The sequence below is a fragment of the Dama dama genome, chromosome 14, assembly GCF_033118175.1.
Source record: "Dama dama isolate Ldn47 chromosome 14, ASM3311817v1, whole genome shotgun sequence".
Taxonomy (NCBI): Eukaryota; Metazoa; Chordata; class Mammalia; order Artiodactyla; family Cervidae; genus Dama; species Dama dama.
Window position 1 is genome coordinate 41729798 of NC_083694.1, and position 17278 is coordinate 41747075.

At 41.2% G+C, this 17278-nt stretch overlaps 1 protein-coding gene and 1 non-coding gene across 2 annotated transcripts in view; one reads left to right on the top strand and one right to left on the bottom strand.

Moving 5' to 3' along the window:
• LOC133068841 (uncharacterized) overlaps positions 1 to 17278 on the bottom strand; it is a 46408-nt gene that overhangs the window by 15388 nt on the left and 13742 nt on the right. The window contains exon 3 of the mRNA XM_061159779.1: positions 14673 to 14824. Within this exon, the coding sequence (XP_061015762.1) occupies positions 14673 to 14824 (152 nt within the window). The remainder of the gene's footprint in view (positions 1 to 14672; positions 14825 to 17278) is intronic.
• On the top strand, positions 8977 to 9083 carry LOC133069773 (U6 spliceosomal RNA). Its single transcript, XR_009695987.1, has one exon. It is a non-coding gene; the product is annotated as a U6 spliceosomal RNA (small nuclear RNA).

Sequence of the window (17278 nt, forward strand, 5' to 3'; positions counted from 1 at the left end):
GATTTCTGAGGTTTATATTGAAGGTAACATGATTTTAAAAGTCAGTTTGCCACATTAGAATGGATATAGCATTTATCTGACAAGGTGATAATTATTTGAAACAAGGAAATGCTGAAGGGGATCTGGTTAAGAGTCAGACATGACTTAAGCAACCTAGCACACATCTGGTCAAACCAGTGAAGCATTTGTAATCTAAAGATTCCATATCCTGAATCAGATCCTTGTCGACAAATACAACACAAAGATATCTGTGAAATTATTTATAAATTACCCAAGTTAAGAATAAGCCAAATGATCCTATAAAGACTATAACCTTTTAGGTAAGCACTATTAAATAATGAACTGTAAAACAGAGAGAACCATAATATATAGATGGGTAATGATTATAATGAACATTCTTAACAGTCTTGGCATCCATCAGAAAACCTATAACGTCTATGAATAGTGAAGAGACTGTTTTGGACTCAAACCAAAATACTTTAATTAAATGGTAATATTTTACCAGATAAAAACCAAGAATGAACTACTTTTTATTGCTGCGAGGTATAAACAGAATTCATAAGAAGGGATTTTGAGGAATATGCAATTAAATCGCACTCAGGGGGAAAGAGCTTCATTGGCTGGAAGCAGTTTCTGCATTTGTGAATTTGAAGGTGAACCAATACACTTCTTGGAAGAGAAATTTCCTTTTTCAGAAACAGCCAGGACCTCTTTTTGTTGTGTCACCAAATATACAAAAATAAGAGATGAGTTATTTCAAACATTTGTTCAATTGAAGTTTTAAAAAAATGTTTTCATGCTGCATAGTTTGGCGTTTAGCTGAGAAGTCAATCTGCTAATTTTCACTGCTCAGAATCCTCTAAAAATAACATGATTTGGGGAGCTGTAGCTGATTAATGAACATGAACTTGCAAGGACAAACAACTGATACTTGATTCTCATGAAATTGAATGTCAGATAGTAGGAGGGAAAACAATAGCATTTATAAATTTCATATCTTCTTTAAAAAAATTCATTTATTTATTTACTGGGCTGTGCTGGGTCTTAGTTGTGGCATGTGGGATCTAGACCCCTGATTAGGGATTGAACCTGAGCCCCTGGCATTGGTAGCATGGAGTCAGCCATGGGACCATCAGGCAAGTCCCTGTAAATTTCATATATTCTATGAATATAAATATATATATATTTACTGCTTATTTCCAATCATAAATATCTTAGTTACCTATAACTGAATTTAGTCCATGAAGGTTCACCTATTTGTGTTTAAATATTAAAGTATTTAGAATTGTATATGTCATTGTTTCAGGGTTTATGTTTATATGAACATTTGGTGATTCTGGGGAAGAGACAGCAAAAGGGGCAGGGTCTCTGCCTCTTGGTGCCCCCTCCCTCACCTCCAGCCCTAAATCGTTCTGTAACTTGATGGCTACTGCAGGCAGAGGGCATTCTTCACATGACTTTTTAATGAATTGGCTGTTTCATGCGCAGTTGTTTTCATGTCATGAGACAGTGGAGTGAAAGGTTCAAGGCTGAGGGAGGTCCCATTCACTCATCAGCGAGAGTCATGCAGAAAGCCTTGTCCTTGGCAGGAAAAAGAGAAGCAGCTTGATTTCAAAGTTCTCACTCATCAGAGAGAGTAAGCCTCTAAGTCAGCACCCCTTGGATGACCTTGCCCTCATGCAGTAGTTATCACCCTTTTCTGAGTCTTGGACCCCCTTTGAAAACCCAAGGAGCATTATGGAGCCACCTAATGTGAACAGCCAACTCACTAGAAAAGATGATGATGCTGGGAAAGTTTGAGGGCAGTAGGAAAAGGGGGCGACAGAGGATGAGATGGTTGGATGGCGTCATCAACTCAGTACGTTTGAGTTTGAGCAGACTCCAGAAGATAGTGAAGGACAGGGAAGCCTGGTATGCTGCACTCCATGGGGTCTCAAAGAGTTGGACACCACTTAGTGACTGAACAACAACTACAAGAAAGTGCATATGTCAGGCACACACACACATACACACATGCATGCATGCATGCACACACATATGTGCATTCACATTTTCTTCATACAATATCTGGGGCTCTGTGACATCAGAATCAGATGTTTCCAGTCTTCCCTGGTGTTTCAGTGGTTCAGAATCGCCTTGCAATGCAAGGGATACCACTTTGATCCCTGGTTGAGGAAGATTCCACATGCCAAAGAGCAACTAAGCCCATGTGCCACACCCGCAACAAAGCCCACATGCCACAACTACTGAAACCCATGTGCCTAGAGCCTGTGTTCCACAAGAGAAGCCACTGCAATGAGAAGCCCGTGCACAGCAACAAATTGTAGCCTCTGCTCACCACAACTAGAGAAAGACTGCATGCAGCAAGAAAGACCCACCACAGCCAAAAATCAGTAAATAAATATTTTTTAAAAACCACAAGAATCAGATGTTTCCTAGATAATGAAGAAAAGCATTTGTTCCTGGCTTAAAATGTGAACCATACTCTTTAAATCACTTTTTAAAATAAATGAGTGTGGGACTTTCCTGGTAGTCCTGTGGCTAAGACTCCAGGCTTCCAAGGCAGGAGGCCCTGGTTCGATCACTGGCCAGGGAACTAGATCCCATGTGCTGCAATTAAGACAGAGCGCAGACGAATTAAATAAGTAAAATATTTAAAATATATGAGTGCTGTGCACAAGCCCACTTAAAGGACCTGTGCTTGACTCACAGATATGAAGAACAGACTTGTGGTTGTGGATGAGTTTGGGCTTAGCAGATGCAATCTATTATATATATAACTGGATAAACAACAAGGTCCTACTGTATAGCACAGGGAACTATATTCAATATTCTGTGATTAAACCATAATGAAAAGAATACGAAAAAGAATACATATGTGTAACTGAATCACTTTGCTGTACTGCAGAAATTAACACAACACTGTAAATCAACTATACCCCTATCAAATTAAAAAAAGAAAGGACCTGTGTTTAACGATGTTACAAAGTCTAGACCAGCATCTAGTCTGGATTAATAGGTGGTTTCACACCATTACTTGTCTTTTGCCCTCTGTAAACAACATTTTTTCTGTGGCTCTGTGATTCTAGGAATGCTCACGAGGGAGTGGGGAAGCTGATGAGAGAGGCCAGTTCCCCATTACTGAGCCTCAGTTCCCTCATCGAGATCAAAGACAAAATTTGGATTAGTCAGCAGTTCTTAAAGTGAGGTCTGGGGACCCTTATTGGGGTCTGTGGGGTTAAAACTATTTTTGCAACAAACTAGGATATGATTTGCCTTTTTCCAGTCCCATCCAATGGGGAGTATGCAGTAGAGTTTTCCCAGAGGCTATGTGACCTGTGGTAATGCTCTTGTTCTGACAGCCAAAGAAATGTGCATTTGTAGATTCTTTGAATTCAAATTTTCTTTTAAAATTTTGACTATCTAATTGGCTGTGATCTTCCATCTTCATTGCGATGTGAGGGATCTAGTATCCTGACCAGGGATTGACCCCAGGCCCCCCGTATTAGGAGTATGGCATCTTTGCCACTGGACCGTCAGGGAAGTCCCAGATTTGTGTATTCTTATGTTTGGTCAGGAAGCAACAGTTAGAACTGGACATGGAACAACAGACTGGTTCCACATAGGAAAAGGAGTACCTCAAGGCTGTATATTGTCACCCTGCTTATTATTTTTTTTGTTTGTTTCCACCCTGCTTATTTAACTTCTATGCAGAATACATCATGAGAAATGCTGGGCTGGATGAAGCACAAGCTGGAATCAAGATTGCCAGGAGAAATATCAATAATCTCAGATATGCAGATGACACCACCCTTATGGCAGAAAGTGAAGAGGAACTAAAAAGCCTCTTGAGGAAAGTGAAAGAGGAGAGTGAAAAAGTTGGCTTAAAGCTCAACATTCAGAAAACTAAGATCATGGCATCTGGTCCCATCACTTCATGGGAAATAGACGGGGAAACAGTGGAAACAGTGTCAGACTTTATTTTTTTGGGCTCCAAAATCACTTCAGATGGTGATTGCAGCCATGAAATTAAAAGATGCTTACTCCTTGGAAGGAAAGTTATGACCAATATAGATAGCATATTGAAAAGCAGAGACATTACTTTGCCAACAAACGTCTGTCTAGTCAAGGCTATGGTTTTTCCAGTGGTCATGTATGGATGTGAGAGTTGGACTGTGAAGAAAGCTGAGTGCTGAAAAATTGATGCTTTTGAACTGTGGTGTTGTAGAAGACTCTTGAGAGTCCCTTGGCCTGCAAGGATATCCAACCAGTCCATGCTAAAGGAGATCAGTCCTGGGTGTTCATTGGAAGGACTGATGCTGAAGCTGAAACTCCAGTACTTTGGCCACCTCATGCGAAGAGTTGACTCATTGGTAAAGACCCTGATGCTGGGAGGGATTGAGGGCAAGAGGAGAAGGGGATGACAGAGGATGAAATGGCTGGATGGCATCAATGACTCAATGGACATGTCTTTGAGTAGACTCGGGGAGTTGGTGATGGACAGGGAAGCCTGGTGTGCTGCGATTCATGGTCCCAGAGAGTCAGACACGACTGAGCGACTGAACTGAACTGAACTGATATTTCAAAGACACTGGATACAATTCATATTGGAGAGAAAAAACCCACCTAAACAAAAGCTCTTAGCATCACTCTAGTAGTTTTCTGGGACTGTTGCAACAAAGGACCACAAACTGGGTGGCTTAAAATAACAGATATTTATTATCTTGCAACTCTGGAGTCTGAAAGTCCAGTATGAAGGTGTTGGCTAGGTTGGTTCCCTTTGAGAGCTGTGATAGAGACTGTTCCATGCTTCCCTCTCGCTCTGGTGACTGCCAACAATCCCTGTGATCCTTGGCTTGTAAACACTGAATGAGCCCTCTGCCTCCATCTCCCTGATATTCTCCCTGAGTATCTGTGCTTTCACAAATGGCCATCTTCTTATGAGGACATGGGTCATATTGTACTATGTACACACCCTACTCCAGTATGTTGTTCAGTCACTAAGTTGTGTCTGACTCTTTGTGACTCCATGGACTGCAGCACTCCAGGCTTCCCTGTCCTTCACTATCTCCCAGAGTTTGTTCAGATTCATGTCTGTTGAATTGGTGATGCTATCTAACCATCTTATCCTCCATCATTCCCTTCTCCTCCTGCCCTCAATCCTTCCTAGCATCAGGGTTTTTTCCAATGAGTAGGCTCTTTACATCAGGTATACAGAGCTTCAGCTTCAGCATCAATCCTTCCAATGAATATTCAGGGTTGATTTCCTTTAAGATTGATCAGTTTGATTTCCTTGCTGTCCAAGGGACTTTCAAGAGTCTTCTTCAGTTCAACAATTAGAAGGCATCAATTCTTTGGCACCCAGCCTTCTTTATGGTCCAACTCTCACATCTGTACATGACTACTAGAAAAACCATAGCTTTGACTATACAGACCTTTGTCAGCAAAGTGAGGGCTCATCTTTTTCTTTTTTGTTTTCCAGGAGAAGGAAGGATTTATTAGTACTTACAGCAAGTAAGAACATTACCACCGCAGAGCTTTTCTAAAGCAGTGTCTTGTGGTATGACCTCATCTTAATTAGTTATCTTTGCAGTGACCTTTCTTCCAAACAAGGTCACATTCTGAGGTGACAGGGGTTAGGATCTCAATATCTTCTGAAGGACACAGTTCAACCCAAAACAGTCACTGATAATATTTAAGGTTCTGAAACCAGAGTCTGATGAGGTGATTGTGGGGGTTCTACAGTCATGAAGCATTATGAGATTCTAAGATAAATTTTCACAGATTTGAAATACTTGGCTTCTCTTAAGTTTGTACTTTTCTCACCTTGCTTATATGCAGAGTACATCATGCAAAATGCCTGGCTGGATGAATCGCAAGCTGGAATCAAGATTGACAGGCAAAATATCAGCAACCTCAGATATGCAGATAATACCATTTTAACAGCAGAAAGCAAAGAGGAACTAAAGAGCCTCTTGATGAAGATGAAAGAGGAGAGTGAAAAAGCTGGCTTAAAACTCAGCATTCAAAAAACTAAGATCATGGCATCTGGTTCCAAAACTTCATGACAAATAGATGGGGAAAAAGTGGAAACAGTGACAGATTTTATTTTCTTGGGCTCCAAAATCATTGCAGATGGTGACTGCAGCCATGAAATTAAAAGATCCTTGCTCCTCGGAAGGAAAGCTATGACAAAACTAGACAGCATAATAAAAAGCAAAGACATCACTTTGCCAACAAAGGCCCATATAGTCAAAGCTATGGTTTTTCCAGTAGTCGTGTACAGATATGAGAGTTGGACCATAAAGAAGCCTGAACCCCGAAGAACAGATTCTTTCAAATTATGATGCTGGAGAAGACTCTTGAGAGTCCCCTGGACAGCAAGGAGAGCAAAACCTAAAGAAAATCAACCCTGTATATTCATTGGAAGGATGGATGCTGAAGCTGAAGCTGCAATACTTTGGCCACCTGATTCGAAGAGCTGACTCATTGGAAAAGACCCTGGTACTGGGAAAGATTTAGGGCAGGAAGAGAAGAGGGTGACAGAGGATGAGATAGCATCACAGACTCAATGGATATGAATTTGAGCAAACTGTGGGAGACAGTGAAAGACATGCTGCAGTCCATGGGATCGAAAAGATGGGACAGGACTTAGTGACTGAACAACAACAACATCTTGCTTTTAGGGATATTTGTATGTTTACATTATCCTGAGGCTCTAAATCAGTGCTAACATCCTTGACTAGATGAGACAATTGCTGTTATCATTCATGGGAACCATTTTATTGATTTGTAGATGTTTATATTTACCTAAGAGATCAAATATCAGTTAAAAAAAAGTGACATAAACTGAATGTATAGCTGTCAACAGTGCCCCCAGTGATTAGAAGCACTGATACCAAAGTCTTTTCATAGGGATTGAAGTCAGATAAAAGATTCTCCACTCTGAACAGGGATACATTTCAAAGGGGCTCCCCAGGTGGCTCAGTTCAGTTCAGTTCAGTCGCTCAGAAGTGTCCAACTCTTTGCGACCCCATGGACTGCAGCACTCCAACTGCTGGAGTTGTCCATTGCCAACTCCTAGAGTTTACTCAAACTCATGTCCACTGAGTCAGTGATGCCATCCAACATCTCATCCTCTGTCATCCCCTTCTCCTCCTGCCTTCAATATTTCCCAGCATCAGGGTCTTTTCAAATGAGTCAGTTCTTTGCATCAGGTGGCCAAAGTATTGGAGTTTCAGCTTCAGCATCAGTCCTTCCAATGAATATTCAGGACTGATTTCCTTTAGGACAGACTGGTTCAATAGTAGAGAATCCATCTGTCAATGCAGGAGACCCAGGTTGATCCCTAGGTTGAGACCCCCTGGAGGAGGAAATGGCAACCCACTCCAGTATTCTTGCCTAGAAAATGTTATGGACAGAGAAGCCTAGTGGGCTACAGTTCATAGGGTCATAAGGTATTGGACATAATTCAGTGACTGAGCAACACAAATCAAACATTTCAAAGAGCTGTTTCCGAAACTGGATCTTAAATCCCATTCAGTTCAGCTTTGAGTTTCTATGCAAAGCATATGGAACCTTTGTTTACTGGGAAGGGCACTTGACACTTCTCTTATCTGTTGCTGAGCTTATCTAGATTGGTGAAAAGGTCTTTGTAAACTGAGCACTGGGATTTGTGTTTAAAAATGTGGAGGAGAAAGAAAACGGCTTTTCCTAATACTATGAGGAGTCTGTGATTAGTGTTTGTTTCCTTAAATTTTTAAAAAATTGAACTATAGTTGATTTACAATATTGTTTTATTTTCAGGTGTACAGCAAAGTGATTCCTTCAATATTTTTTTTAAAAACTTTTGTTGATACAGGAGATAATAGATTTTGAAAAAAAATTTTTTCTTCATATTTGCTTCAGGTTTTTGTTCTGTTTCATTTGTTTTTGTCTTTTTGGTCACTCAGCTTGTTGGATTTTAGTTCCTGGATTCCCTGCTGGCTCAGACAATAAGGAATCTGCCGGCAATGAGGGAGACCCAGGTTCAAGCGCTTGGTCAGAAAGATCCCCTAGAGAAGGACATGGCAACCCACTCTAGTACTCCTGCCTGGAAAATTCCATGGACAGAGGAGCCTGGTGGGCTATAGTCCAACAGGGTCAAAAAGAGTTGGACACAACTGAGTGACTAACACTTTCACTTTTCCCCAGGATAGATGTGGAGATCAGTTGTCTCAAATACTGCTGATGGATAAAGAAAGTGGAGGACAGAATCGCCTCTTCTTTCTAGTAATGTGGAGTTCATGTTGACCTCAAGAGGAAAAGTTTTGGTGCAGAGGTTGAATCAACATGAGATTGGAGTGGATTTAAAAGAGAAGGGGAGGGACTTCCCTGGTGGTCTCCAGGAGTTGGTGATGGACAGGGAGGCCTGGCGTGCTGTGGTTCATGGGGTCGCAAAGAGTCGGACATGACTGAGCAACTGAACTGAACTCCCTGGTGGTCCAGTGGTTAAGAATCTGTCTTGCAATAATGCAAGGGACATCAGTTTGATCCCTGGTCTGGGAAGATCCCATTTGCAATGGAGCAACTAAGCCTGCATGCTAGAACCCATGTATCACAAGACAAGTCGCTGCAATAAGCAGCTCACACCGCACAGCTAGAGAGTAGCCTCTACTCGCTACAACTAGAGAAAGACCACACACTGCAACAAAACCCAGCACAGCCAAAAATAAATAAATAAAAGAGAGAAAGAGTGGGAAGGACTTCCCTGGTGGTCCAGTGATTAAGACTTCACCTTCCAATGCAGGGACTGTGGGTTCGATCCCTGGTTAGGGAGCTAAGATCACACATGCCTCCTGGTCAAAAAAACAGAACATAAACAACAGAAGTAGTATTGTAACAAATTCAATAAAGATTTATCAAATAAATGAGAGAGAATGGGAAAAGAGGAACTGAAGGAAACAAGTATAGGCCATTCTTTCAAAGGTGTTTTGCGTGCTCGCTTCGGCAGCACATATACTAAAATTGGAACGATACAGAGAAGATTAGCATGGCCCCTGCGCAAGGATGACACGCAAATTCATGAAGCGTTCCATATTTTTGAAGCTGTGGTACATATACACCATGGAATATTACTCAGCCATTAAAAAGAATTCATTTGAACCAGTCCTAATGAGATGGATGAAGCTGGAGCCCATTATACAGAGTGAAGTAAGCCAGAAAGATAAAGAACATTACAGCATACTAACACATATATATGGAATTTAGAAAGGTGATAACGATAACCCTATACGCAAAACAGAAAAAGAGACACAGATGTACAGAACAGACTTTTGAACTTTGTGGGAGAATGTGAGGGTGGGATATTTCAAAAGAACAGCATGTATACTATCTATGGTGAAACAGATCACCAGCCCAGGTGGGATGCATGAGACAAGTGCTCGGGCCTGGTGCACTGGGAAGACCCAGAGGAATCGGGTGGAGAGGGAGGTGGGAGGGGGGATCGGGATTGGGAATACATGTAAATCCATGGCTGATTCATATCAATGTATGACAAAACCCACTGGAAAAAAAAATAATAATAATAATAAAAATAAAAAAAAACAAACAAAGGTGTTTTGCTTCTAAAGGGAGCAAAAAATGAGGGAATACGTAACATGTAAAGTGTGGTCAACAGAAGGTCTAAGGTGGAAGAAAAAACATCTTAGCTTTATTCTAATAAGAATGAGTTAGCAGACAGCAAGAAATGGATGTAGCAGGGAGAAGGGTAAGTTGCTGAGAGATGAAGGGTAAATTGTTCAGTCGCACAGTCATGTCCAACTCTTTGCGACCCCATGGACTGCAGCATGCCAGGCCTTTCTGTCCCTTACCATCTCCCGAAGTTTGCCCAAGTTCACGTCCATTGCATTGGTGATGCTATCCAGCCATCTCATCCTCTGACGGCCTCTTCTCCTTCTGCCCTCAGTCTTCCCCAGTATCAGGGACCTTTCCAATGAGTCAACTGTTCACATCAGATGAACAAAATACTGGAGTTTCAGCTTCAGTATCAGTCCTTCCAATGAGTATTTAGGGTTGATTTCCATTAAGATTGGTTTGATCTCCTTGCTGTCCAAGGGACTCTCAGCCGTCTTCCCTAGCACCATAGTTAGAAGGCATCGATTCTTTGGTGCTCTTCCTTCTTTATGGTCCAGCTCTCACAAGTGCATGTGACCACTGGAAAGACCATAGCCTTGACTATACGAACTTTTGTTGACAGAGTAATGTCTCTGCTTTTCAATACACTGTCTAGGTTTGTCGTAGCTTTTCTGCCAAGAAGCAAACATCTTCTGATTTCATGGCTGCAGTTACCATCCGGAGTGATTTTAGAGCCCAAGAAGAGGAAATCTGTCAGTACTTCCACCTTTTCCCCTTCTATTTGCCATGAAGTAATGGGCCCAGATGCCATGATCTTGGTTTTTTTAATATTTAGTTTTAAGTTAGCTCTTTCACTCTTTTGCTGAGTGATATTCTTGAGTAATGATGGGGGATGGGATCAAGGACAGGCGCAGAGGGTTGGGCTTTGACAGGACCACTGATGATGCATGTGTAACAGCTGGCAGGAAGCCAGGATGTGGGGGCTCAGAGAAGGATAGATGGATGGATGTGGGGAGGGGGCAGTTTGCAGAGTTTCTCTGCTAATTGCATCCACATCTGAGATGAACCTGGAAAGAAGGAATGAGGTGTTGGAGGTTTGAGGAGATAGGAGAGGATGTGAAATCACAGGCAAGAAAATCAGGAGAGAAATGAACCTGGGTTAGTATTGTATGACTGCCAAGGGCATTAAGAGGCCACTTGAGGTTTGCGGTCATGAATTTAAAATGAAAACAGGCAGTGTGATGTCAGCCTCATTAGGCTGGACAGGTGCAGGTGCCTAGTAGGCAGCAAGTTGGAATTATCACCATGGTTGTCAGTTTGCCCAGGAAACACTAGGAAGCAAGAGCGGGGATATTGCTGAGGATACATGCAAGGGAGAGAGTTGAGGGATTGACCATGGGATGTAAACAGGGATGGAAAGGAAAGAGAGCATGAGGTCACTGGAGATATGGTATTAGGACTGATCCAGATTTGGGTGCGAAAGACAAGAATCCAAATTCTCAAACACACAGATACTTGCCATTATGCACACACAGCCTAACTACATGGTCTCAGAAAATATTTAAAATAAAAACAATGCCCGGCTTCCCCGGTGGGGCTCAGTTGTAAAGAATCCAGCTGCCGATGCAGGAGACATGGGTTTGATCCTTGGTCCAGGAAGATTCCACATGCTGCAGAACAACTAAGCCTGTGCACCACAACAATTGAGACTGTGCTCTTGAGACCACGTGCCACAACTACTGAAGCCCAAGCACCCTAGAGCCTGTGCTCCATAACAAGAGAAGCCCGTGCACGGCAACTAGAGAATAGCCCCTACTCATCGAATACAGAGAAAAGCCCGTGTAGCAATGAAGACCCGGCACAGCCAATAACTTAATTAATTAAAAGAAAAAACAAACAATGACTGTAGCTTTGCATACGCAATATTTGTATGTCTATTTTAATCTGTATTAACCTTGATTATTGTAAACATCACAGGGCAAAGCACTTATTTTAGGTGAGATAGAAAATGATTCAGTGTATTCTAGTAACTGTAGCTAAGTAATTATGCTTGTTCTCCTAGATTAATTTCAGCAGTTTAAAAGGTGAGGAGTTCCCTGGTGGCCTAGTGGTTAGGATTCTAGACTTTCAGTGCAGTGGCCTGGATTTATTTCCTGGTCAGGGAACTGAGATCCTATAAGCTGAGTGATTCGTGGGGGAAAAAAAATAAAGGTAAAAGAAATGGGTAAATAGAAATGCAAGTGAGCACAGACTGTTTATATAGGTCAACTCTCTTTCAGAAAGGGGTAAGTCCTCCTAAATTTAAGGACCTAGAGTATCCTTAAAAGTGAAGAGATGCTAGGATCAATGGATTAGATATCCCACTGGAGTCAAAGTATTGTTGGAATGGGATAACGGAGGAATGACAACAGAGCTAGAAGGAGGTGTTTATAGGATGAGATACCTGACACTAAAATTAGGTTGAGGTGGCAGCATTTGGAAATATAAGGTTTGGGACAAAGAGCATTGGAGGAAAGAAGTGCAAGTTCAAGAAGCTAAGTGGTTGGTATCACCTCCCACCCACTAGCAGGACTGCTATTAAAAAAAAGAAAGAAAACAGAAAATGACAAGTGCAGGTGAGGATGTGGAGAATTTTGAACTCTGATATACTGTTGGTGGGAGTGTAAAATGGTGCAGCTACTTTGGAAAACAGTATGGTGTTTCTTCAAAAAATTACAAATAAAATTACCATATGATCCACCAATTCCACTTCTGTGGTGGTGGTTTAGTCACTAAGTTGTGTCTGACTCCTGCAACCCCATGAACTGTAGCCTGCCAAGCTCCTCTGTCCATGGGATTTCCCAGGCAAGAACACTGGAGTGGGTTGCCATTTCCTTCTCTAGGGGATCTTCTTGACCCTGGGATTGAACCTGTGTCTCCTTTATTGCCGGTGGATTCTTTACCAATGAGCCACCAGGGAATCCCATTCCACTTCTGTATATATCCCAAAAGAAAGGAAAGCAGGGTCTCAAAGAGATAGTGTGTTTGTATGCCTACATTCATAGCAGCATTATTTGTGATAGCCAAAAGTCCAAATTGATGAAGCAACTTAAATATCTGTTGACCAATGAATAGATAAACAAAGTATGGTAAGTATATACAATGGAATACTATGCAGCCTTAAAAAGGAAGTTCTGACACATGCTGCAACGTGAATAAGCCATGAAGAGTGCTATAGACTGAACTGTGTGCCCTAGAAAATTATATCATCATATCTTGAAGCCCTAATCCCCTATCTCACTGTATTTAGGGATAGCACCTTTTGGAAGTGACAAAGGCTAAGAGAGGTCATTAGCTTGGGGCCCTAATCCAATGGACTGGTGTCCTTACAAGAAGATGAAGAGGCAACAGGGATGCTTGCACAGAAGAAAGGCCACCTGAGGACACTGGGAGAAGATGGCTGTTTGCAAGCCAGGAGAGAGGCCTCATGAAAAACCAACTCTGTCAGTACCTTGATCTTAGACTTCTAGCTTCCAGAACCATGAGGAAATAAATTTCTGTTGTTTAAACCATCCAGTCTATGTACTTGGTTAGGGCAGCCCTAGCAAATCAATATAAGGGCATTATGTTAAGTGAAATAAGCCAGTGACAATAAGACAAATACTATTTGATTTCACTTATGGAAGATACCTAAAGTCAATAGACCTGGGACTTCCCTGGCAGTCTAGTGGTTAAGACTAAGTGCGTCCACTGAGGAGGGCACAGGTTAGATTTCTGGTCAGAGAATTAAGATCCCACATGCTACATGGAGGAGGAAGTGGAGAGTTATTATTAAATGGCTATACAACTGTAATTTTGTGAGATTTTCATCTTGTAAATGGAGGCTGGTTGCACAACAATGGGAAGGTATTTAACACTCCTGAGCTATGCATTTATAAATAGTTAAAATGGTAAATTCTTTGTTAGGTATGTTTTACCACATACACACACAAAAGAAGCTAAGTTGTTAGAAAGATCATCTGTGTGTATATTGAAACTATTAAGACAACAAAAATTAACACATGAGAGATTGAGAATCTTTTTATGTTTATTGGACTTACAGATTCTCCTGCAGATCTTATTCTCTTCCCACTTTTCTACTGCTTTTTCCCCCCTTTTTCACATATACTTACAATCTTACAATCTTTCTTTATATATTTCAATCACTAATCCTTTCATAGTAATAGAAATTACAATGATCTAACCAATTTGTGAGTTTCACTTACTTCGACACAACATCATAAAAAGTCTTTGTATTATAGTCAAATGTGTCTTTGAACAGTTTGTTCTTTTTGAGCCTTGTTCAAAAACTTCTCATATATTTCACTTCAGTTCAGTTCAGTTCAGTCGCTCAATCGTGTCCGACTCTTTGTGATCCCATGAACCACAGCATGCCAGGCCTCCCTGTCCATCATCAACTCCTGGAGTCCACCCAAACCCATGTCCATCGAGTTGGTTATGCCACCCAACCACCTCATCCTCTGTCGGCCCCTTCTCCTGCCCTCAATCTTTCCCAGCATCAGGGTCTTTTCAAATGAGTCAGCTCTTTGCATCAGGTTGCCAAAGTATTAGAGTTTCAGCTTCAACATCAGTCCTTCCAATGAACACCCAGGACTGATCTCCTTTAGGATGGACGGGTTGGATATCCTTGCAGGCCAAGGGACTCTCAAGAGTCTTCTCCAACAACACAGTTCAAACGCATCAATTCTTCAGTGCTCAGCTTTCTTTATAGTCCAACTCTCACATCCATACATGACCACTGGAAAAACCATAGCCTTGACTAGATGGACCTCTGTTGGCAAAGTAATGTCTCTGCTTTTTAATATGCTGTCTAGGTTGGTCATAACTTTCCTTCCAAGGAGTAAGCGTCTTTTAATTTCATGGCTGCAATCACCATCTGCAGTGATTTTGGAGCCCAGAAAAATAAAGTCAGCCACTGTTTCCATTGTTTCCCCATCTATTTCCCATGAAATGATAGGATCAGATGCCATGATCTTAGTTTTCTGAATGTTGAGCTTTAAGCCAACTTTTTCACTCACCTCTTTCACTTTCATCAAGAGGCGCTTTAGTTCTTCTTCACTTTCTGCCATAAGGGTGGTGTCATCTGCATATCTGAAGTTATTGATATTTCTCCTGGCAATCTTGATTCCAGCTTGTGCCTCCTCCAGCCCAGCATTTCTCATGATGTACTCTACATATAAGCATATAAGTTAAATAAGCAGGGTGACAACATACAGCCTTGACATACTCCTTTTCCTATTTGGAACCAGTCTGTTGTTCCATGTCCAGTTCTAACTGTTGCTTCCTGACCTGCATACAGGTTTCTCAAGAGGCAGGGTAGGTGGTCTGGTATTCCCATCTCTTTCAGAATTTTCCACAGTTTATTGTGATCCACAGAGTCAAAGGCTTTGGCATAGTCATTAAAGCAGAAATAGATGTTTTTCTGGAACTCTCTTGCTTTTTCACTTCAAAATTTCTTAATTTTGTTTTCACATTTGAGTCTCTAAACCATATTATTTGCTTTCCATATTGGATTTTTGATCAGTATGAAAAGGCAAAAATATATTTTTGATATTCAATATTAAATATTGGCTTCCCTGATAGCTCAATTGGTGAAGAATCTGCTGGCAATGCAGGAGACCCTGGCTTGATTCCTGGGTTCGGAAGATCCCCTGGAGAAGGGATGGGCTACTCACTCCAGTGTTCTGGCCTGGAGAATTCCATGGACTGTATAGTCCATGGGGTCGCAAAGAGTCAGACATGACTGAGCAACTTTCACTTTCATTGAATATATATTTAATATAGATATTCTATATTGAACAGTATGAAAAGGCAAAATGATATGACATGGAAAGATGAATTCCTCAGGTTGGTAGGTGGATAATATGCTACTGGAGAAGAGTGGAGGAATAACTCCAGAAAGAATGAAGAGATGGTGCCAAAGAGAAAACAATGCCCAGTTGTGGATATGACTGGTGATGGAAGTAAAGCCTGATGCTGTAAAGAACAATATTGCATAGGAACCTGGAATGTTAGGTCCATGAATCAAGGTAAATTGGAAGTAGTCAAATAGGAGATGGCAAGAGTAAACATCGACATTTTAGGAATCAGTGAACTAAAATGGACTGGAATGGGTGAATTTAATTCAGATGACCATTACATCTACTACTGTGGGCAAGAATCCCTCAGAAGAAATGGAGTAGCCCTCATAGTCAACAAAAGAGTCTGAAATGCAGTACTTGGATTCAGTCTCAATAATGATAGAATGATCTTTGTTCATTTCCAAGGCAAACCATTCAATATCATAGTAATCCAAGTCTATGCCCCAACCACTAAAGCTGAAGAAATGATGACTAACAAGACCTTCTAAAGCTAACACCCCCCAAAATATCCTTTTCATCATAGGGGACTGGAATGCAAAAGTAGGAAGTTAAGAGATACCTGTAGTAACAGGCAAGTAACAGGCAAGTTTGGCCTTGGAGTACAAAATGAAGCAGGGAAAAGGCTAACAGAGTTTTGCCAAAAGAACACACTGGTCACAGCAAACACCGTAATATACCAGCAACACAAGAGATGACTCTACACATGGACATCACCAGATGGTCAATACTGAAATCAGATTGATTGTATTCTTTGCAGCCAAAGATGGAGAAGCTCTATACAGTCAGCAAAAACAAGACTGAGAGCTGACTGTGGCTCAGATCATGGACTCCTTATTGCAAAACTCAGACTTAAATTGGAGAAAGTAGGGAAAACCTACTAGACTATTCACGTATGATCTAAATCAAATCCCTTACGATTATACAGTGGAAGTGACAAATAGATTCAAGGGATTAGATCTGATAGAGTGCCTGAAGAACCACTGACAGAGGTTTGTGACATTATACAGGAGGCAGTGATCAAGAACATTCCCAAGAAAAACAAATGCAAAAAGGCAAGATGGTTGTCTGAGGAAGCCTTACAAATAGCTTAGAAAAGAAGAGAAGCTAAAGGCAAAGGAGAAAAGGAAAGATATATCCACCTGAATGCAGAGTTCCAAAGAATAGCAAAGAGAGATAAGAAAGCCTTCCTCAGTGATCATTTCAAAGAAATAGAGGAAAACAATAGAATGGGAAAGACTAGAGATCTTTTCAAGAAAATCAGAGATACCAAGGGAACATTTCATCCAAAGATGGACACAATAAAGGACAGAAATGGTATGGACCTAACAGAAGCAGAAGATATTAAGAAGAGGTGGCAAGAATACACAGAAGAACTATACAAAAAAGACCTTAATGACCCAGATAACCATGATGGTGTGATCACTCACCTACAGCCAGACATCCTGGAATGTGAAGTCAAGTGAGCCTTAGGAAGCATCACTATGAACAAGGCTAGTGGAGGTGATGGAATTCCAGTTGAGCTATTTCAAATCCTGAAAGATGATGCTGTGAAAGTGCTGCACGCAATATGTCACCAAATTTGGAAAACTCAGCAGTGGCCACAGGACTGGAAAAGGTCAGTTTTCATTCCAATCCCAAAGGCAATGCCAAAGAATGTTCAAACTACCTCACAATTGCACTCATCTCACTCGCTAGCTAAGTAATGTTCAAAATTCTCCAAGCCAGACTTCAACAGTATGTGAACTGTGAACTTCTAGATGTTC